This window comes from Phoca vitulina, unplaced genomic scaffold (assembly GCF_004348235.1).
Source record: "Phoca vitulina isolate PV1807 unplaced genomic scaffold, GSC_HSeal_1.0 scaffold13, whole genome shotgun sequence".
Classification (NCBI taxonomy): domain Eukaryota; kingdom Metazoa; phylum Chordata; class Mammalia; order Carnivora; family Phocidae; genus Phoca; species Phoca vitulina.
In genome coordinates, this window is record NW_022589716.1 from 41,795,990 (window position 1) to 41,820,483 (window position 24,494).

At 40.1% G+C, this 24,494-nt stretch overlaps 1 protein-coding gene across 1 annotated transcript in view; it reads left to right on the forward strand.

Annotated features, from left to right (window-relative positions):
* Positions 1–24,494, forward strand: part of SYN2 (synapsin II) — a 192,361-nt gene that overhangs the window by 124,234 nt on the left and 43,633 nt on the right. The window contains exons 2-4 of the mRNA XM_032411956.1: positions 20,495–20,552; positions 21,852–21,943; positions 24,162–24,318. Of these exons, the coding sequence (XP_032267847.1) occupies positions 20,495–20,552; positions 21,852–21,943; positions 24,162–24,318 (307 nt within the window). The remainder of the gene's footprint in view (positions 1–20,494; positions 20,553–21,851; positions 21,944–24,161; positions 24,319–24,494) is intronic.

Below are 24,494 nucleotides of genomic sequence, written 5' to 3' on the forward strand. Positions count from 1 at the left end.
GACAAAATAACAAAGGAATGATGTCCTCAAAAGCTGAGAGGGAGTAAAAAACCCACTCGATCTAGAATTTTCCACCTACTTAAACCTTAATTCGAGAATAAGGGCAAAACGGAGATAATTTTAGACAGATAAAGACATCAAGTTCACATCTCAGAGACCATTTCTGAAAGGAGTAATGAATATTCTTCTGGAAGCAGAAAATTAATCCAAAAGGAAGTAATAACATGAGAAAAGCAATAGTGAGCAGAGAAATTGGTAAACATATGAGTAAATTTGAAAACAAAACAACAGAAAAACTTGACTGTATGGAATAACAACAAAAATAATGACTAATTTAGGGAGTATGAAAACAAAGTGAAATTGAAATATTGGGCAGTAGTAATAAGTGACATGGCAGGGGAGTAAAGAGAAAAGAGGAGTGATCAGTCTTAAAGCACACTAAAATTTGGGGGGATAGTAGAGCTACTGATTAAATTTATACTTTAAAAGTATGCATATTAAAAGAAGAGTTAAGGGTAACCACATAATAGAAATAAAATGTGCAGTTGCCAGACTATTAAAGGGAAAAGACTTGCACCAGGGACCCCATACAAGAAAGATTAATTCTGCATACTTTGTAATAGCAAATGTTCAGAATAACCTAAGTGTCCATCATTGGGAGAAAAATTAAAATAAATTTGATATATTCAAACAATGAAAATAAATGAACCAGGGTTTTATGTATTACCATGAATGCACATAAAAATTACAACACTGAGTGGAAAAAGGCAGCTTATAAGCAGGTAGATAGAGAATAACACCACTTATATAAAGCCCCCAAACAGGCAAAAGAGTACTACATATAATTTATCAATACACACATGTAGTAAAACTATATAAATCTGTATATGGAAATAATAAACATGAATTCAGAATAGTTATCCCTGGGGAGGAAAGGTAGGGGAATGAAACTGAGGAGGAGGGTGCAAGAAATTTCAACAGCAAATCTTGTATTTCTTTTTTTAAAAAAATCTGAGGAAAATGTAGAAAAATATTAAGACTGACAAAGCTTGGTAGTGGGATAAACAGGTATTTGTTATAGCATTCTTTAAATATTTCTGTGTGCTTGAAATCTTTCTTCATTTAGGCAAATAATGAACTTAAATTTGGAGAAATGTGTATAGCTTTTAGAAAAGTGTATAGTTATGTGTATAACTAATCTAATTAGTTAAGTTTTTTTTCTCATAGTAAGGCATGATATAAAGTGATGGCAGAAATTTAGACAGATACCACTGCGCCTGATTAAAATGTATAACTTTAAAGAAATACACAGACTTGCATTTTTCCAAAATCATTTTTTCTCTAAGTCGTAGTTTGCCAAAAGAAAACAACATTGAATAAAATCTCAGATTTGTCTAACTTCCAATATATGTTGCTTAACTCAGATTTGATCTGACCAATCCAGAAGATTTCATTATGTTCTAGTCTTTATGCCCTTATAAACTGGAGCACTTTCAAAGAGGAGGCTTCAGGCTGATGCTGTTTGAGAGAATAGTGGCAGTGTAACTTGAAGAGGTGAAGTCTCAAGAAGGCCTGTTCACTGTTCCCGACAAGGCAGACATGTGCAAGAAAGGAACAGACTAGTTTTATGTGGGCAGAGCCAAAACCAAATAGCAAACTCCAAGATTTGGCTCAGTTTAAAAATCAACTGACTGAAAATGCAAACAAAAACAAAACCCCTGAAAAACAGTAATTTTTCTGAGGCCCCTTGTTATGAACATTGTAGAGTCCGTCCTTACATTGGGGTGGGAAGTGGAATTAGTTGACCTAGTTTTAAGCTTCCTACACATGAATGATAGACAGACTATTGAGTCTTTAAGTCATTCAAGCGAACATAGTCACATACCAGAATTGTTGACACAAAGGGGAAAACTACACTTGGCCTCAGGATTTCAGCTTTATCTTAGGAAAATCCCCAAAGTACAGAAGCTGGAATCTGGGAAATAAACAACGTTCAAGTAGAAATCTCCCTTCAAGACAGTACTGTCAAGGTGTCTGTTTCCTCATTCCCCAAATTCCAAATTACCAGATTCACAGGTCTTCAGAGGCCCCTCTCCTGGTCATTGGCAAACCAGGAAGCAAGGAACTGGCTCCATCCTTCCTTTCAGCTTATCCCTATGCCCTGTCACTTCCTCTCTGACATATGCATATCCTATATTATACCATAACTGCACCACCACTTAGCAGGTTTTGGGAATTACACTTTCATGCTGCAATACTTTTGTTTAAGCCATTTCTCTACTTGAAATGCCCTTTCTGCATCACACATTGAAATCCTAATTGTTTAACTCCTGTGCTGTCAGAACCCAAAAATTCCTTTAAAAACCATGTGATTAAATTGTCACATTTACATATAAAGAAACTGTAATTCAGATGAACTTTTAAACTACACAAAATTTCTCCCATTCACCCTATAATCGGAATTTATCACTCCTTTCTCTGTACTATAGCACAAACAGAAAATCATATAGAATGTTGAGGACTTTATCTGTTCTAAATTAAAAATATCTTTGAAGGTTAAGTATCTTGACTCTAAAAGAGCACAAGGAATTTTTTTTTTTTTTTTAAAGATTTTATTTATTTATTTGACAGAGAGAGACAGTTGGCGAGAGCAGGAACACAAGCGGGGGAGTGGGAGAGGGAGAAGCAGGCTTCCCGCAGAGCAGGGAGCCCGATGCGGGGCTCGATCCCAGGACCCTGGGATCATGACCTGAGCCGAAGGCAGACGCCCAACGACTGAGCCACCCAGGCGCCCCAAGGAATATTTATTTTTAATTATCATAAAATACACATAACATAAAATTTACTATCTTAACCATTTTTAAGTGTAGTGTTCAGGAGTGTTAAGTATATTCACATTGTTGTACAACCAAGCTTCAGAACAATTTTATATTGTAAAATTGAATATCTATATCTATCAAATAACAGATCTCCAATGAGCACAAGGAATTTTAAAGAGATGTTTTATCATGTAAGGTGTGATGAAAGAAATAAAGGATTTTTAAAAATATATATGTCATAACTAAAAAGAAACTGAAAACTTTAATTTCTAGAAGTAGAAATGTGGAAGCCTGATGAAGAAAAGATTTTTCTCTTGAAATCTGCTTTGGAAAAAAAGAAGAGAATTAATATTTATAATGGTTGATTATTAGTGAGAAAGTTATCAAATAATATCTAAAGGTGTTGATTGTCGGGGCACCTAGGTGGTTCAGTCATTTAGTGTCTGCCTTCGGCTCAGGTCGTGGTCCCAGGGTCCTGGGATCGAGCCCCGCATCAGACTCCTTGCTTAGTGAGGAGCCTGCTGCTCCCTCTGCCTGCCACTCCCTCTGCTTGTGTGCTCTCTCTCTCACTCTCTCATTCTCTCTGACAAATAAATAAATCTTTTAAAAATAAACAAATAAATAAAAATAAAGGTGTTGGTTGTCTTACTATTTTGTATAAGTATCTATTTTTAAAGCTATATTTTTATTACCAAAGTCATACTTGCTAGAAAGCCATGTTAAAATAATAATAGAAATTCTTATGCTCAGTTGTTTTTATTACAAAATTTTATTTAGTCAAAAGTACAAGTTTTAAAAGGATGCGAAAAGGGAATATCTTAGGGGCACCTGGGTAGCTCAGTTGGTTAAGTGTCTGCCTTCAGCTCAGGTCATGATCCCAGGGTCCTGGGATCGACCCCCACATGGAGCCCCATGTTGAGCCCCATGTTGCACCCCACATCAATTTCCCACTCAGCAATTTCCCACTCACTGCTTCTCCCTTTCCCTCTGCCCCTCCCCTCAGCTTGTGCGCTCCCTCTCTCACAAATAAGTAGTCTTTTTTTAAAAAGTGACTATCTTAGAAAATCATTAGTAAATTGTGAGATTTTCAAAAGTGACTACTCTTTAAAATTCTTTTTGAATAATTTCATATTTTAGAAGTCATGTGAAATGGTTAATAAGATCTGCTCTGGAATCATGGTCATAAACCCGGAATCCACCACTCAGTAGTTGTATGACTTGAACAAATTAATCCATCTGTGCCTTAGTTATCTGTTAGATTGGTATAAGGTAGATATTATTTACCTTATATGATTGATACGAGGATTTATTCAATAAGGTATGTAAAGTCAGCACAGTAACTAGTGCTTACTAAGTACTTAAAAATATTAGCTATTACTAATTTTACTCTAGTTAATATAATTCTGGTGCTTGGACTCTGTGGTAAATAATCTACTCTACTGCTGTTAACATTAATTTTTATTCTTTGTGCCAGAGCTGGGTGAGGTCTATAGGCTTTCCTCTCCCTACCCCCCACCCAGTGCTTTGCATATTGTTGGACAAACAGTAGGTATCTAATCTAATAAATCTTTGTTGAATGAATGATGGAATATTTTTAAGGGTTTATAGGATATATTTCATTATAATAGCACTGAATAATAAACTCCTTTTCAAAGGAATGTATCCAATGCTAAGTAAAAACGAACTAGGTTTTCAATCAGTTAGAGTTGATTTTTAAAACTATTCTTTTGGGCTTGTTAAATGTAAGGAGCATTTCGATGGATCATGAGAGGTGGCTGAAAGGATGGACGAATTCATTGAGGAGAAGAGAGCCAGACCAGCACCATATATATCTTTGCACTGCTATACCAAGGCATGAGCTTCTATCCAGATCCATTCTGGGCAAAACTTGGTATAACAAGAAGAACATAGGATTGAAAAGAGATGACCATTCCCACAGGGTTCTTGTGTACACTGGTGATATAGTAGTGAGCATAGCTGTCTTGCATGGGGTTCCCACCACATGACCTGGGGCCATTTTTCCTCTTTAAACCTCAGTTTCTTTCCCTATAAAAATGAAGGGATACAATTTAAGGTCCATTTTTCCATTCAGAATATGTGTGGTTCCATGTTGCTAAACTTGGGTGCATCTGGAAACCTATGGCATCTCTCTTCCAGGACAGTGCCAGTTTTTCTCCCATCCTGCCAAAATTCAATTGTTAATGCCTATTCTGGTGAGTAATATTTCCCCCTGAATTGGTGCCAGTTGGAAAATTGTAGAATGGAATGTGCCACCTGGGTTTGGATTTGGAAATCCAAAGTATTGTTGCCTTGAGGTACAAGGATGTTTCTACTGAGCCATTGTGGTGAGTAGGCTGATAATACCAGCCATGGCAGTTTTCACTTGGACCAGGAAATGAGGGTCAAACCTCCTTTGCTAATGATAACAGAATGAGGAGAAGCTCTTTTCTTATTTCTTTCCAGCAATTTGCTGTATGAACTGTAACACAGTATCACCAACAGAATCAATGTATTAGTAATGTGATAAAAATAAGTAAAACTTATGCTTCTGTAATGCATAGCTGTTTATATTCTTTATCATACTTGATTTTACAAGCACTCTGAATGGAACCCAAGTCCTCAGTTTCCACATCTTATAATGTCACTTAGGGATCTCTGTTCAATTCCAATGTTCCTTGCTTTTGGGGAGAGTTGCCTTTCTTGCTCTAAGGGGGCAGCATGGTGGAATGGAAAGGGAATGCAGTCTACCTCTAACTAAGTGTATGACCTTGAATTAGTCAAGTATTTCCCCTTTCTGGGCCTCTGTTTCCTCATAAATAAAAGGCCTCTAAACAAAATTTTCTTTCTTGGAAGGCTGAATTATTATGTTATTAAAGTCTCATATGAGAGTAAAGTCTTATAAACGCTTTAGTAACTAGTATTTTGATTTGTACCTAAAATAGATCATTAAGACAGAGGATGGTCTCATCAAACATTGGAGTAAATGACCATATTTCTGTCTATAATTATAAATGCCTGATCAACATTCAAAGAATCCATTTTGTTGAAATGCTCTCCATTTCAAAGGACTCACACAAGCACATTGTTTAACCCAGTGATTTTTACATAGAAAGGGGGAAGAAAAGTACCTATAGTGTGTGAATGGGTGCTGTGCTAGATACTTTACATACTTATATTCATTCAACAAATATTATCTGGCACCTAACACGTACCAGGTATTATAATAGAGCTGGGCATGGGATTGATATAGCAGTTACCATGGCAGCAAGGTCACTGTTGTCATGTAACTTACATTTTGATTGGGGAGGTAGATAATAAACAAACAGGGAAATTTTTTTTAAAAAGATTTATTTATTAGAGAGAGAGTCGGGGGAGGGGCAGAGGGAGAGAATCCTCAAGCAGGCTCCCCACTGAGCACAGAGTCCAAATCAGGGCTCTATCCCACAACCCATGAGATCACGACCTGACCCAAAACCAAACATTGGACACTCAACCGACTGAGCCACCCAGGCACCCCTCAAGGAAATTTTTAAATAAAGATAATGTCTTTGAAGATAATATGAACAGAATGACTGGGAGGGGAGGAGACTACCTTAGCTCAGGTAGTCTGGAAAAACATAACTGAGGATGAGATTCAGATAGTAAGAAGCAGCAGAATGTGCAAAGGTCTAGGGGAAGGATATATCCTGCAGCAAGTGCAAAACCCCAAAAGAGATGGTAAATTCAGCATGTTTGAGAAATACATTAAAGGCAGGGTCATTTAAATCTAACAAATTTTAGAAATAGGTATTATCTTTATCCTGTAGATAAAGATACAGAGAAATAAAGAGCCCAAGTTCAGGTAGTAAATTGAGGATTTGAGACTTATACCCAGGTTAATCTGGCTCTAAAATCCATGTTCTTTCCACTGAGCCATACCACTTGGCAACTGATTGAAATGCAAAATTTCTGACTTGGCATAAATAACTTGTTTCTTTGTAACACAGTGGGAAAGGTACTCTTTCTTTGTGATTCAGGGAGTATATACTCCAGCTGAAAGGTGTAAATGGCTATTTGCTTTTGACATTGATGAACATATAGTACTGTGTATTCTTATATGATACTATTTTATGTATTGTGGTTCGTCATTCCCTCAAGTTTCAGATGGGTGGGTGTCCTCTGCCAGGAATCAAGCAACAGGTCTTTATTAAGGATTTTATTATGGGACTGAATGTGTGTGTGTCCCATCTCCCCCACCCATCCACCCCTGCCAAATTCATATGCTGAAGTTCTAACTCCCAGTGTGATGGTATTTGGAGGTAGGGCCTCTGGGAGATAGTTAGGTTTGAATGAGGTCATGAAGGTGAAGCCCCCATGATAGGATTAATGTTTTTATAAGAAGAAAACAGGGACGCCTGGGTGGCTCAGACAGTTAAGCATCTGCCTTCCGCTCATGGCAAGATCCCAGGTCCTGGGATGGAGCCTGGTGTGGGCTCCCGGCTCAGCAGGGAGTCTGCTTCTCCCTCTCCCTCTGCTCCTCCCTCTGCCCCTCCCTCTCCCTCCTCCCCTCTTCCCTCCCCCTTCTCCTGCCCCTCCCCCTCCCCCTGCTCTTGCTCTCTCTCTAATAAATAAAATCTTTTTAAAAAACGAAGAAGAAAACAGAGAGTCCTCTCTCTACCATATGAGAACACGGCTATGAGAAGACAGTTAGAAGGTGGGTCTCTCCAAGCCAGGAAGAGGGTCTTACTGAATAGGCCGCTGCCTTGATCTAGACTTCCCAGCAAATATGTCTATTGTTTAAGCACCCAGTCTATGGAATTTTGCCTCAGCAGCCTGAGGAGATAGATATCTGTATCTATATATCTATATCTACATATAGATAACATAAATAGTAAATACATAGATAATAATATATATTTCTATATATTATTTGTATATATATTTATCTGCAGATCAGTACAGTGAGAGTATATAGAGAGATAGGTAGGTAGGTAGGTAGATAGATAAAGGGAGAGAGATTTATTATAAAGAGTTCACTCACACAGTTACGGAGACTGAGAAGTCCCAAGATTTGTCAGCAAACTCGATACCATGGAGAGGCGATGATACAGTTCCAGTCCAAGTCTGAAGGCCTAAGCACCAAGAAAGCTGGTGGTGTAAGTTTCAGTCTGAGTCCAAAGGCAGAAAGAAGACTGATGCTCTACCTCAAAGACAGGCAGAGACAGAGACTTCTTCTTTACTCCATCTTTTTTTCGTCTTCTTCTTCTTTTTTTTTTTTTTAAGATTTTATTTATTTATTTGACAGAGAGAGAAAGAGAGCACAAGCAGGGGGAGCAGCAGGCAGAGGAAGAGGGAAAAGCAGGATCTCTGCTGAGCAGGGAGCCCGATGTGGGACTCGATCCCAGGACCCTGGGATCGTGACCTGAGCCGAAGGCAGACGCTTAACCGACTGAGCCACCCAGGCGTCCCCACCATCTTTTTTTCTATTCAGGCCTTCAGTGGATCAGATTAGGTGTACTTACATTGGGGAGGGCAATTTACTTTACTCAGTTCTGACTCAAATGTTAATGTCATCCAGAAACACCTTCACAGACACACCCAGAATAATGTTTAGCCAAATATCTGGACACCTGGGGCCCTGCCAAGTTGACAGATAAAATTAACTATCCCAAGTATGCTTTGTTTAAGGTAGAGGTGAGCGTGAGAGTAAGTGGTTGGGGAGTAGGAAGGAAATATAAGACAGTGTGCACCCTCAGAAGGCTCTGATACAGTAAGAAAAGGCATATATAAATGAATAATCAGTGGATTGTACAAAGCTGTGTCTTTCTAATGTGACGAGTGAATGGGTTTCAGACTAAGCTTTCAGAGGAAAGAAAAACCACCATAGGAGAGGAAGACAGGGAGGATTTCATAGGGAAGCAGAACTTGTTTTGGACTTTGGAGAATGAGGAGAGGTGATTTCTTTCTTTTTTTTTTTAACATTAATCTTCAAGTGGTCTTTAATAAGTTTTAGGATACATGCAAAGATAATTCATAAAATTTGTACCAAAAAAGAAAATAGGAGACTGTCCATCCAATTTGGCTGAGGCTAAAATAAACTTAGCAATAATTTGGCTAAGAGCAAAGAGAAAATGATTTGTCTCATTCCACTTACAAATTTAGATGCAATCATTCTTTGTAACAGATTAATTAATAGAATCCAATTAGGTATCAAAAAGGACATTATATAATAAAGTAAGACTTATTCTTGGATCCAAGGGCTGGAAAAAAGTAGAAATAGACTTCACAGATGAATTCTCCTAAACATTTATGGTAGAGATAATACAAGTTCCACAAACACTCTTACTCCACAACTCATTCTGTGAAGCCATCATTATTACTCTGACACCAAACCAAAGCCACAAACCAAATTCCCCAATAAACATAGATGCAACAATACTTAACAGCATTTTAGCGAATTGGATCCAATGATATATAAAAAGGATCATGCATGATGACTCAATGGGGTTCATTCCAGGAATTCAAAGTTCATATGCATTTGAATATCTATCAGTGCAATTCACCACAGCAGCAAATGTAATGAGAAAAACATTATGATCTCAATAGATGCATAAAAATCCTTTGAGATTACCTTGTGTGTGTGTGTATTTGTGTGTGTGTGTGTGTGTGTGTGTTAAGAACTCTCAGCAGATTTTGGGTGCCTGGGTGGCTCAGTTGGTTAAGCATCTGCCTTTGGCTCAGGTCATGATTCCAGGGTCCTGGTATTGAGCCCCGAGTGTGGCTCCCTGCTCACTGGGGAGTCTGCTTCCCCTTCTCCCTCTGCCCCTCCCCCCCCGCTTGTCCTCTCTCTCTCACTCGCTTACGCTCTCAAATAAATAAATAAAATCTTAAAAATGAACTCTCAGCAGGTTTCAAGTATATAATACAGTATTGTTACCATAATGTACATTAGATCTCCAAAACTCATTCATCTTACCTAATTGAAACTTTGGAGTCTTTCACTCCCTCCCAAGCCCTTGGCAGCCACCATTCTACTCTCTGCTTCCGAGTTTGACTATTTTATATTCCACATGTAAGTGAGATCATGCAGTATTTACCTGTGTCTGGCTTATTTTACTTAGTATAATGTCTTCCAGGTTCATCCATGTTGCAAGGGGCAGGATTACCTTTTAAAAGGCTGAATAATATTCCATTATATGTATACATCACATTTCCTTTATCCATTTGCCCATCAGTGGACATTTAGGTTGTTTCCATATCTTGGCTATTGTGAGAAAGGGGTGATTTCTTTTTTTTTTTTTTTAAAGATTCTATTTATTTATTTCAGAAAGAGAGAGCACAAGTGAGGGGAGGAGCAGTGGGGGAGGGAGAGAATCCCAAGCAGACTCTGAGCTAAGTGCAGAGCCCAACACAGCTCGATCTCACAACCCTGAGACCAAGGCCCTGAGAAGAAACCAAGAGTCACTCAGCTGACTGAGCCACCCAGGCACCCCAAAAGGGGTGATTTCTGAGCAGGCCAAAGCACAGAGGCAGTAGTTTGATGAGAGGTAGTTGGGAAACAGTGTCTTAATGGTAGATTGATGTAGTAGTACCATTCAGTGTCTGAATGGTGGTAGGACAGTGCTCCTACATATGCTTGTGCAGGTTTTTCACCATACAGGGCATTTGAATGACGAAACTAGTGGGGGATGAAACTCAGCCCCATATTCTTTTTTGTCAAGTACCCTAGTATAAGAGTGTATCCACTTGGAGGAAGGAGTGTCTTTTTCTTTTTTTTTTTTAAAGATTTTATTTATTTATTTGACACAGAGAGAGGCAGGGAGAGAGGGAACACAAGCAAGGGGAGCAGCAGAGGGAGAAGCAGGCTTCCCACGGAGCAGGGAGCCCGATGCGGGGCTCGATCCCAGGACCCTGGGATCATGACCTGAGCTGAAGGCAGCCGCTTAACGACTGAGCCACCCGGGCGCCACCAAGGAATGTCTTTTTCTAAATCATACAAAAACTTTGCTGCTATCTTGCAGGAGTGAAATAATAGGAGATAAATTAGAAATAGAAGGGTGGGGCCAGATTACAAAGAACATTCCTCTGTATCTAGTCTGCTAAAAATGGATGGAAATGTGCAGCTTTGATGGTAGTGGTGATTGTGGGTATGATTTGTGACCCTACACTGGAGTTAAACCTAGAGATTTGTCAATGCTAGGAACCATGTTTATCTAGCATAAAATAAATCCGTATCTTTTAAAAATTATATTTGCTTGATGTTTCTCTAAAGCAAACTTCATAACTGACCCATTTTGCTCCAAAATCAAATCAGCCTGATTCAATTTTATAAGCCAGTCATGGAAAGAGAATCTGTCCCATGACTCCAAAGCATTCTGTTCTGTAGCTCTGCTATAATTACAGACAAATGCATGTAATCTTCTGAGTTACAGGATTCCTTTTTTTTTCTTCTGTACTTGATAATCTTGTTATCTGGTTATAGTGCATCATTTAATTATTCTCCAAAATAGAGATCTTCAGAAAATCTCAGATCTGCTCAGAAAAAGTGATTTGGTGTTCCCAACTCAAGTCACAACTGGGGTGTTTACTCAGAATTAGTCATTTTCAGAGCTTTGAGATTACTGTTTTTCTTAAAGGGTCTCATCTGCCACCTAAGGCTGTTGAAGTCTTCCCACAGATAACTTGAGGGAGTAACATAAACTCCAGAGAAATGGACTATGTAGGTATCCTCAGAAACCTATAAGCCCAGGACTCCTTCACAATGAGCTTGGCTGAATTCTCCGATATTAACCTCCAAATGTCAATTCATTATTCCATAAACATTTCCTGAGCATCTACTATGTGTCAAATAGTACGACAAGTATTGGGAATGTAAAAATGAATAGAGCACAGTCCCCATCTGAGGAAGTAAACATCTCTAAATTTGATCATCAGAAGCCCTGAAATTTAATTTTACTAGCTCTGCCACCTATTAACTGCTACCTTTAAGCAAGTCACTTAGTTTATCTGAGCCTCATTTTACTATAAAACCAGTAACATTGAGATGACTTCCCTATAAGGCATGAAATATCATGAGATTAATAGGTTATTTGGGATGAATGACATATGTAGTCATTCAGTGTTCTCTTTCCCTCCCTCATACGCGTCTGTCCCCTTTGGATCTTTACCTTTACAGACTGAAGAAGACATTATTTCAAATGAAATAATGTCTTCTTCAGTCTTTCCTAAAATCAGAGCCTTTACATTTTGTTCCATTTTTCCCTGGGCCATTTCTACTTTCATTATGTCATTTGTTTTTAGGTAAGTGGACCTAATATGCTCGGTCAGAAATATGAAAGTCCTATGACTTGTACAAGAATAGGTCAGAGTGTAAGAAAGCCTTTATGTTGGGTTTCCAATAAACTTTCTGATGATACCCAACATTTTTTAACCTTTCACTCTCGATCTTTTTGTGTTTTGTCTGTGACATCATACAGAACTGATGTCTTTTTTTTTTTTCCCTGTCATTTCAGGTTTCTTTACTGGATGATCCTATGATGAAATCATTTCCCCTGAATGTGTTTTCTTACACTTAGTCACATTAAAACTCCTCTGCCACTTTTCTGCCCACATCCACATCTTCTTTCGGTTTACCCCTAATCAGCTTGGCATTTTAATCCCTGGAAGAGCTGAATGCCATCTGCAGACTTGGCAGTTTCCCCTTGTACTCTCTTCCAGATCATTTTTATCAATGTTAACTAAGATACCATGCAGCTTGCTTTCCATCTAAGAAGTGCCTTAGTCGCAGAGCATTTGATTGAAGAGCTTAATCACTGAATTCAATGTATCAAGGAGTAGCCACAGAACTCTTTATCCAGAAAAGTGTTCACTTATTCCTGTTGTTTGCTTCTTATTCCTAAACCAATTATCCATAACAGACATTTCTCCACATACTGAAAGAAAGTTTTATGGTTCATGAATTAGAAAACAAGTCCAAATTTAAATTAAGAACCCCTTCACCAATGTTAAGGCTCTACCTGACTATTTTAGGTCTCATTTATATCTCTGTTCCAGAACATCTTTAGTAAGAGTCCTATACCACTTTCTATGACTTCATTAAATCCTCTTTGTTAATATCTTTTTCAAACATCTTTTTAAATAACTGCCATTTTCCAGCCAGCTACAAAGTTCTGAGGCCTAATCAATCAAATGATCAATTGAGTTGCCAGATGAGTGCTGTGCAGTAGCTATCAGTTTGTTACGTACCAGTAAAACCAAGTCCTGAAATCTGGTTACTGCACCGGCTTCCCAAATGATCTCAAGCCCTGGTTTGCTCCCTCCAGTCTTTCCCACATTCCAGGTAAGGTGGTCTCTCAGATTTTAGGCACAACTGATCATGTCACCTCCCTGCTTAATATTTTTTATGACATTTTGGAGACAGTTGGGAAAATTTGAAGATAGCCTCAGTAAAGATGTTAAAAATTATTAATTATTATATAATTAATTATTAATAAGTCATTACCCTAAGATAGGCAAATTCATAGATGGAAAGTTGATTAGAGGTTACCAGGGACTGGTAGCATGGGTAGGTATGGGCGCTTATTGCGTAATGGCTACAGAGTTTCTATTTGGGAGGATGAAAATGTTTTGGAAGTAGTGAGGGTGATTGTACAACATTGTGAATGTACTGAATTTTAGACTTAAAAATGGTTAAAATAGCAAATTTTGTTATATATATTTTGTTACATTAAAAAAATAAATCAACACCAGTTAGAGATAGTACTTAAAATTTTATAGAAGAAATGACATAATATTTGGGATTTGTTTTAAAACGCTCAGACAATAGTCTCAACAACAGTGATAGTGATAGATGAGAAAGACTGGCAAAATGTTGATAACTATTGAGGGTAGTTTTTTCATAATAAAAAGTGTTAAAAAATCTTTTGGAAGCTAGCTATGAAGTCCCAACTATTCAGCCTGACATCTGAACGCTTTGCTAGTTCTTCCTTTCTTAGGACCTGCAGCTCCCACTGCTCAACCTACAGGGTCCTTCCCTGCAGTGTTCTGTGCTCAGGTAGCCTCTGTGCCTTTACACTCAGCCATTCAGTTCTGCTCCTTCTTCTCATGTGGCAATTTCCTACTCATTCTGTAAGACTTAGCTCCCTCTCTGGAGCCGTCCCAGACTTCTACAGGCAAAGAGAACTCCCTCCTTTGAGCTCCTAAAGTGCCTTTTTTGTACTCCTGCTACAGCTTATGCCCTATATTTACACATATACATTTTATTCATGCTTCTGTTCCCCACTAACCTGTGAGCTTCTTGAAGGTAGAGGGAACTTACTTTCCACTGTATATGTTTCTGAGCTACGTGAAACTTGTTTTAGTTGTGTGCTTTAAATATTTTTTAAAGAAAGATTGAAAGGTGGGAATGTGAATACTAGTTATAAATCTTAAGAGTTGCAAGGGACCTTAGCAATTACCCATATTGGTAATGGATATCATTCTCCTTTTCTAGACTGTGCTTTCTCTACTTGGCAACTGCTAATGCGTTTTTACAGTCCCAGCACTTACCATTGGATACTCAGTAAATTGTTGCTGAATTTACTGACAAACCATAGCCTTTCTTTCTAGAGATAGCAAAAAGCTAAGTATCCAGCTTGGGGTGTATGGACACACACTTTCTAGGAGAAACAGTGAATTTTCAGGCATCGTTTGCCAAAGCAGCAAATAAGCACCTGGAGGGATATTCCTGGGCCAGTAGGGTTGGTGGCTGTTCAGCTGGCTGAGTAGTGAGCTGGGGCCACAACATGGCTGCAGTACATATCTTGCCAGTGGGTGGCGGCAGGCCCTCACAAACTCTCTCCAAGACCAGCAGGCCTAATTTTACCATAGGGTGGGAAGTAGGAATCCTCTAGTATTTCTAGCTTACTTTCTAACTTCTTGATACTTAGAGATGCTTGACTGAAAGAACAAGGCCAGTGAGACAGTGAGTGCCAGAGCTAAGCACCGTGTTAAAGATAAGTATCCAGACCAGTGCCAGGCATTTGCTAGGTGCTAGACTGGTTCCAGAGCTCTAAGAATGCTTGTTAGTGCTTTCATATTCTAGCTTGAGGTTTTGATTCTTATACAAACCTCAGGCACCTAGGGAGGATTTACACTATAGACTGTTTTTAGGTCCTTTAGTTCCAGTGTGGATGGAGATTGAGAACAGATTTTCGCATGACATCCTTAGATGTGCACATGTGAGAAGAGAGGAGGCTGGGCCTGCAGGTCCTGAAGGTGGCCTCTTCTGGTCTTCTACATTTGTCCAGCCAAAACCATCTAACATCTCCAGTCAATAAGCAAGCCCTGATTGTGAATCTAGGTAAGTTCATAGCTCAGTGAAGGAGTTGGAAATTAATAGATACAATGATTATGTTTGTATAGGCCTTAGCTCAGTTCATATAACCTGACAACAGGACAAAATTGTTATTTAAAATCTAAAATGTTCTGGAAAATCCAGGGATCACATGTGGATGGTCCTTACTCCGAGCATTATTACATAATCCAGTTGTCTGAGGCTGAGAGTGGGAGAATGGTGTCCCAGATTATTGGACAACTGAGTTTGAAAGTTGGTATCAGATGATGATGCTATGAGCCAAATATCATGAGCAGACAATAAATGAGATGAAAGTTTAAAAGAGGAAGAGGCCATGTTGATACCTAGAGATGCTTGACTGAAAGAACAAGGCCAGTGAGACAGTGAGTGCCAGAAGCTAAGCACCATGTTAAAGATAAGTATCCAGACCAGTGCCAGTGGGTTCTCAGTTCTCCCAGTTCTCACCACACACACAAGTACTATTGCATTTTGCTAACAGTACTTCATATTTGCATAGCATTTCAGAGTTTCCGGAACACTTTCATGTCAGTTAGTCTCATCTGGCTTCATTAAGTCTTCACAACAACCTGTGAGTAAGGTAGTAATAAATGAGGTAAAATACATAAAATACTTAGAATAGTGGCTAGTACATAATGAATGCTTGCTATTAGTATTACAATTATCATTAACCCTATTTTATACATGAGGAAACTAAGGCTCAGAGAGGCAATTACTTGCCCAAAGTTACACAGTTAAAAAGTGGTAGAACTATGCCTGAACCCAACTCCACTGGCTCCTATTTCTAGACCTTTCTCCATTATCCCATGCATAAAACAGGGAGAATTTAGGTTGGGCTTGCTTAAGTTGGGCCAAGTTTTGAGGCAGCCTTAGCAGAGAAGTGTCTGAAATCATGCTCCTCAGCCTCACAAGCCCTGGTTGGATAGGAATTGGTGAGCGTATTCATTGCCTTGAGTAAGAAGAGTTAAATCTAGAAGACTCTACTCATTTTAGCAATAAGCTGAGATGGTTCATTGCCTGGCCCATCAAGGAAGCTGCAAGCCATTAAACTCACATAGATCCTCAGCTGCTAGGCTTATTAAGAAAATGTTACAATAGGGGGAAATTGACAACACAGGCACCATAGATATTTTTAGTCTGTGCTTCAAGGATGTACATCTTGGGTTCTGTTTAGGATTGAGCAAAGGACGTGAATTTGGGCTGATTTGACAAGACCGCCAGTCAGAAAGTTCTCCTCTGTGCCCAGTTTATGCAAGGAACTGTGGGGGTTAGAGGAAGGGGAAGGGAACTAAGGGAGGTGAAATAACTTTCCCAAACTTTCAAACACTGAGAAGAGTGGTATATTTTCCTTATGGGGGATGGGCAGTGTGGCAATATCAGTAAAAACTGAACTGTGTCTGTTCCTTGCACCAGCAATTCTGCAATAAATTGTTTATCCTTCTAATGTACAACATGGTGACTATTGTTAATAACACTGTATTGTAGACTTGAAATTTTCTAAGAGTAGATCTTGCGTGTTCTCACCACACACACATAAAATGGTAACTATGCAAGGTGATAGATGTGTTAATTAACCTGAATGTGGTAATCCCATTTCACAAAGTATAGGTATATTAAGTCATCATGATGCACACTTTAAATATATACAATTTTATTTGTCAATTATATCTCAGTACAGTTGGAAAAAATAAGTTGTTTATCCTATGGATGTATTCTTTTTTCCCTATGGAGATATATATATTCTGTGGATATATATATTCTATGGATATATATATATTTATTTTAAAATTTTATTTATTTATTTGAGAGAGAGAAAGAGCACAAGCAGGGGGAACAGCAGAGGGAGAGGGAGAAGAAAGATCCCCGCTGAATAGGGGCCTGATGTGGGGCTCCATCCCAGGACCTCATCACCTGAGCGGAAGGCAGATGCTTAACCAACTGAGCCACTCAGGTGCCCCTGGATATATATATTTTTAAGATTTATTTATTTGGTTTAGAGAAGAGAGGGAGGGGCAGAGGGAGAGAGAAAGCAGACTCCACATTCAGCACGGAGCCCAATGTAGGGCTCGATCTCAGGACCCCAAAATCATGCCCTAAGCTGAAACCAAGAGTCAGATGCTTAACTGACTGCACCACCCAGGATCCCCTGCTATGGATATATTCTTAAATATTAGCCATTATAGCACTGTTTATAATGGCAAAAACAACCCCAAAACTGGAAATCTAAATGCTCACCAATATATATTGGTGAAATTACTGTATGATCTTCAAATGGAATTTCATGCAACTATTAAAAAGAAAGAAGTCCATCAGTATGTGCTGGAAGCATATCACTAAGATGTATTTTTGAGTGCAATAGAAATCAAGGTTCAAAAAAGAAGAGTTTACATAGCATGATGCTACATGTATGTTTGAAGCATATGTGTGCAGACATTTTCCCCACACTGGAAGAATATGCTTACAACTGATTGTGGGGATTATGTGTGATGAAAAAGAAATGAGAAAGGAGAAACTTATTTTTTATCTTATTCTTTTATGTACTTTTGAAGGTAGATTGATTGATTTCACCATATGACATACTTTTTTTTTTTTTTTTTTAATTTAAGCCCCTTGCCTAAGGTCACAGAGCCAGGAAAGGGTACATCTAGGATTCCCACCCAGACTATAATTTCAGAGCCCTGTGATTCACAACTCCCCTGGATTCTAACATGTGCTCCTAACAGTGCTCTCTTAGTATGAGGAGGTACTTCTGTCACTTGCTTATAAGTCACAAAAGTTTTCATGAAAATACCTGGAACCTAAATTTCCAAGGGCTAGAGCTAGGAAAATGTGCTCATTGTCCAGAAGAAGGCTCTGTGCCCCATCTGTCTGCCATCTTAGGTCCTTTTCCAAAAGATTGTGCTCAGCCAACAGAGGTCAGTGACCTGGAGTCAGGAAACACAGACTAAGATTTTCAACAGGACAAATTACCTTAAGGAAAAGGCATTAAGATCATTGGAGAGGTGGGGGCGGGGAGAAGGCATGAAAACAGTATCATTAGCCAACTTTGTCAATGGGCAGGTGCAGGAAGTGGCAGATAAACCCAGCCAGAATCTATAAATATACTTCAATATCAGTATTGTAAACTCACAAAATAAGTGAGTGAATTAAAATACTTGGCAACACATAAGCACCTAGATGTAAACTCTTAGTTCTAAGCTTAGCTCCTATGAACTTTTCTGTGGTTTGGGCATATTATTTCACTGCTCTGGGTTTCAATTTCTCCATCGGTCCAATGAACAGTGTTATCTGCCTTGGCTGCTTCACTAAGTTGTAAGGAACAAATAAGGCAAGGAATGTGCTTTGAAAGTGCAAGGTATCATACAGAATGAGAGGTTATTGTTAATGTCTCTGAGACTTACCTCACAGAACAAGAGCTATTTTGAGACAGGAAGATAGGAGGAAGCATCAGGAAAACATTGCAGGTAATAAGGTAGACACACCTTGTCAATACAAGAAAGGAACCTCCAGGGTCATTTACTCCATTTCTCCTTTTTCTAGTCCTGAACAAAGGCCTACAGAGTCTAAGATCTACAGAGCAGTGATAGTGCCATGTGTAGATTATCATTTAAGTCCATAAATAAGCTAGAATAGTAGCCAAAGGGACAGGATAAGGTACAGGCCCCTTGCTGGAGATGGTTGCTGAGCTATAAATGTTGAACAGCGTCCTGGAAGCAAGCTGATGAAGCTTAGTGAGTTATTAGGGCAAAGGCTGAGTGATAGGCTTCAGTGATCCAGCTCCAGGATGGCTGACTGCCTCTGAGGAACAATTTGAGGGTGGCCAGGGACTTGGATAGGACAAATGACAACTTCCTAGAACGGACTGTTCCAGCAGAGAGGAAAGGAAATAGCTTGGCCTTGTCCTGGGTAGTTCACAGGAACCAGGGTAGGAAGTATTTGTAGGAGAACTAGTGCTCACAACATCAAGTCCCTTTTGAGCGGAAGAAGGAAAATGGGGAAAAAAACATGCAATGCAGTACACGTGACAAGTCAGTTTTTGTAATGGTGGGAGTGAAGATGGAGGGAATGAATCAGCAGAGGGAGATGACTATGCAGCCCCAGGAGCACTGGACTCAGACTTGGGTGTGAATACTGGCTCTGTCACTAACTTGCCATGTGACCTTGAATACACTATTTTTCCCTTCTGAGTCTCGGTTTCCTCATCTCAAAAATGAAGAACTTTCTCCCTATATCATAAATTGTTATTAGGATTAAATGAGATGTTCTTGAAAGCAACTTGCACACAATTCCTAGAATATTATGCCCAATAAATGTTAGTTTATCCCTTTATTTTGGAGAGGGACTTTTAGAAACCTCCAGTGAAATATGCTAATTTGAAATTTCAAGCACTGGGAAAGACCAACCTCACTAACAGGTATAGCGTAGAAAGGCCTTTTATACACATGGAGAATTAGCCTAAGTGGATGGGTAAGAAAATCTTTTGGGGCGTGGAGAGGGGGAGATTAGGGCAAAGTAGAAATGGATATCAATGTAAACATAAACACAGACTACTTACAAGGTGCTCTGAAGTCCCTGATGCATTAATGTGAGGTTCCTTTAGATCCGTGACAAGATAGGAAGATAGTAAGTACTGTATAACTAAGCCTGACTAGTTTTCTTGACTGAAATTCAGAAATACAGAATAGGTTTTGTGTTCAATTATAGTAACTTTTCTCAGCCTCCTACCTTTTAAAATTTCTTTTCTGGTATAATTAATGCTCTGTCATTCACTGATTGTCCTTTAATCCTTACTTTGTTTGTTATATTTGCCTTTTAAATTATTAATTGCCTCAAATCCTTTTTGGAAGTATAGGTATGAAGAGGTAAAATGATAACAGTTTCTTTGAAAACCAAAATTCCAAGGGTAGAACCCAACTAGAAAATCAGAGTGATGGGGGAAGATAAGGAAAGTATAGAGATGTGTGGTACTGACCTGGTCTTTACCAGGAATCACATTAGGGAAATTCCTACTTCTAAACTTCTTTTGTAGCCCAAAGACAAAGGATACTATAAAATCCCAAAACCTGGGAGTGAAAAAGTGCGTTGGATTATTTTATGGATGGGTAAACTGAGCGTAAAAGAGAGGAAGTGGTTTGCTTGAGGATCTCTCATGATGATCTAGTAGTTGAATTAGGGTCCAACCCTATCCCAGGTCTCTTGACTCTCATTCTGGGGTTCTGTCTGCTGTAGTCTTCTTCTTTATGATAGTAAATTTCTGATCTCAAACACTTGTACAAAACTAATTTGCGTGTTTTTTGTTTGGTTTGATTTTGGTTTTGGTTTTGTTTTTGTTTTCCTTTTCCAGGGCCAAGTGCTTCCGGGGTAAAAAAGTCCTTGGAGATTATGACATCAAAGTGGAACAGGTAATTACCCGAAAGCCCAGAGTTACATCTGCATCATCACTGTTCTCTCTTGACATCCGAGAGTGAATCATCTAGTCTTCAGAGTGGAGTACAGTGTTTGTCACTGGATTCCAGGCCCTCCATCTACTCTCCCTCGCCCTGTTCCCTGAGGCTTTTCTCTCTATGAGATATGGCCATGAAGGCTGCCTTTTAACTTCCCTGACTTCTTTTCATGGTGCTGGTGTCTGTAAAGTAGTGAGGAATGTGGTTCTTAGGGCTCTCTTCTGCTTTCTCAGGCTGAGGAAAACCTTAGGGGAATGTCTTCCTGGGACACTGGCCACAGCTCCATGTTGTTGATGGCATGATATTCCTGGGTTGGCACATATCTGCCATTCAGTTTTGCAGCCTCCAGTGCTGCCTACTCTGGGCAAGAAGCTGCACTTCAGAGAGAAAACACACACACACACACCCCTACTTCTTTTAATGTAGTGAAGTCCTGAAAGCGCCCCCCTCCCCTTTTTTTAAATCTTCCTCTACCCTTTGCTTCATGATAAATAGAAATTAAGTCCATTTGTGTGGAGAGGGGGATGTCCAGTTTAAACAATGCAGGTACTTTCTATGTAATAATAGAAGTTACTCATCATTCTTTACACAGTGTGCTGTGATTTACAGAGTATTTTCCTACTCATTATTGTATTCAGTTCTTAAAACAACTTGTTGGATAGGCAAGGTTGATTAAAAATTATTCCCATTTTATAGATGAAAGAAACTCTTCCTCCCCCCACCCCACCCCCCAGGAGGACAAGTGATTTGCCTAAAGTCCATGGAGCTAACTGGGGGCAGAGCAGAAGTAACACCCAGTTGCCTAAACTAAAATCTAGTGTTTTTATGTTGAGACGGACAGAGGGCATGTTGCCCCAGTGTGCATTCCCTCTCTATAGAAAGGCAGCACAGAGTTGTCAGAAGACCTGAGCTTTGCTCCTGTCTCTGCCAACAATAAATTTTGTTTGTCCAGAAAGTCACTTAACTGCTTCTTTGGTAAATGGGGAGAATTATCTCTGTCCTTCCTCCCTCACAGAGTTGCTATGAAAGTGAGATGAAATCAGTTTGTGAAAATGCTTAGAAAACTGAATAAATATTTGGTGGGAGGGCTGCTGCTGTTCTGTGGAGAACTTGGCAAAGCCAGGACTATGGGCTTATTTCCCTACAGTTATTTTTATTTATTTATTTTTAATTTTTTTTTTACAATTTTAATTGTAGTAAACAAAAAAACACATAACATGAAATCTACCCTCTTAATCCCCTACTGTTATTTTCCAGGCGACATTTTCAGAGCTCAGCCTGGTGGCCCATGCCGATGGGACCTATGCTGTGGATATGCAGGTGCTCCGGAATGGCACAAAGCTTGTCCGGTAAGGTCCCTTCTATCCTCAGGGTCACTGTCACGGTCTTCAGAGTTACTGTCTCTGGTTTGCATAGGTGGTTTCAAAGTCAAGCGTCGGAGTGGAATGGCAGCGCCACATATATACCACAGAAGTGATGATGTATGCGGTGTAGACGCAGAAGTGGCAGAAGAAGGCAGAGAAAACCAGCTCCCGCTCTCAGGGAGCTCTTAGTCCAATGGTAGAGAAAGGACGCAGGACTCATTTAGAGGTGACCAGATTCCTACCAGAGGGGTTCTAGGATTCCAGCCCCACTTCCACCAGTGTGATTTTTGTGCTTTTATCTCTGTATGTATTTTCCCTGGAAAACAGGATTCCATTGCTTTAAAAAGAAAAAAAGTTTGAAAACCTCTGATCTAGTTCAACCTCCTACTTTACATTGATTTGCTTAGATTCACTCAGTGAGTTAGTAGCAGACCCTTGTGTTTCTATGTGAATTCTCTTAACTCCCAGCCCTGTACTCTTTCTATGTTCCTCAATCCTGGGAATTCGTAAGTCAGGAAAGTCTAGGTTGGAAGGGACATTGTGGATGGAAGAAAATTTGCAGGTACAGGGCACTCACAGGCCAGGTAGTGTGCTGGGTAACTTACAGATGTGATCAAATTTAATAAAATAATTCTGTGAGGGAAGTAACAAGAATTCCAGATGGGGAAAAACAGTTTCCACAGTGTCATTTTTCCCGGGAGCTCAGCATGGTGTCAGGTTTTCAGATACAGAATCTTGCGCCAGGAAGAATTTTCACTTCATCCTCTTCCCTACCTCAATCTACAGCATCCTGACACTGAGGTCTCTGATGTCCAATAGGAACTGGCTCAGTGACAGGGAAGGCAAAACTCAGGTGTCTGGAACCTAACAAGAGGAAATGTAAACTCCTCCATCCTAGAGATGAGGAGGACAGAAAAACAGATGTCCATCCAAGTGGGGAGCGAGCTCAAGAGAGAATGATGGGCCCCTCCAACTGCAGGTAGAGTGAGTCATAAGGATGCATGGACACAAGTAGGTGGTGACAGAAAGGTCATAGAAGGGTGCCAGGAGGGATCTGGAAAAACTAAGGCAGGCCCTTCCAGGTACATGTGTAGGAACTTAAGAGCTGGCCAGTGTAGGAAATCTAGGGCTTAGTTCCTATAACTGGGATACAGTTTTCAGAGGAAAATCAAGCATACGCCTGGGGCCAGTTTCCCAGAACTGGGGCACAAGGAGATCAGAACAGCTCCAGCACAGCCATACTGACTTGATGCTACATTCCTTTAGTGACTGAGGAGGGCTTCTTCCACCCCCACTTTAAAAGACTGATCTCTGAGCCCAGGTGGTACTGGAGCTGTAGGTGGGGGTTGAATGGGTGCCTGGGCAGAGAACCTGGTGGGTCATTGCATATGGTGTGAAACTGGCAAGCTCCAGAGCCTTGAGGGAGAATGCTGCTCCAGAACTGACTCTCTGGGAAGGTGGGGTTCCCTTGGAGTCAGGGCATGAAGATGGAGCAGCTGAGGAGCTTTGCTGGCTGGAGGGAAAACACAGGGAGCCTTCCCATGCATGGGAACATTCTGTGCTCCCAGTGCTTCCTGTAGCCATTGCTCAACCTCAGTTCTTCGAAAAATATTTGCACCCCTCCCTAGTGTACACTTTGGAAGAATAACATTGGGAGGTTTGGCATCTGTTCTCAGCCATCCTGGACCCTTGCTCTTCTCGGGGCCTGATGAGGGCATTGCTTTTTAAGGAGCAGTTTTAAGGAGTCAGAATAGGACACTGAGATCAGGGATCTCTGTGGCAGGGTGGTGAAGTCAGGCAAATATGTCTTCAAAGTCTACTGGGGCGCTCTTCCAGCACAAACTCTGAAGCCACAAGGAGCTTCTGCTCTCTTATTGCCCCAAAGGGACCAGGTAAATTCTTGTTCATTTAAGATGTGAGGGTCTGAAAGTGTTTCTTCCCTCCTGAGGGGATTTGTACCTTAGAAAAAGACAGTGCTTAATCCAGAGGAATAAGGGAACTTCAGACATCTGTTCCTTAAATCTCCTTTAAGAGGTGCCATAATACCTCACTTCCTAGTCCATAAAAGAATAATAAAATGAAGGGCTTACATCAGGTGACCCTTAATACCCCTTCTCTGTCTAGGGCTTTGGAAATAGGAGACAAGATGATATATGACCCGAGGGGCTGGTTGATGGGAAACTTGCCTCTACATTTTTACCAGGTCCTTCCGGCCAGACTTTGTGCTTATCCGGCAGCATGCATTCGGCATGGCAGAGAATGAGGACTTCCGCCACCTTGTCATTGGCATGCAGTACGCAGGCCTCCCCGGCCTCAACTCACTGGAATCCATTTACAACTTCTGTGACAAGCCATGGGTGGTGAGTGAGGCCCCCTTCCTCCCAGGTAGAAGGGTAGGATCCAGGTCCTGTATCCCCCAGTCCCCCAGGAGGGACCACTGGTAATCAAGATGCACTAGGCACAGCTGAGAGGATGTGAGGGGAGTTTCAGATGAGACGTGGGTTAGGGTGGGCTCTCACAATAAAACATTATCATT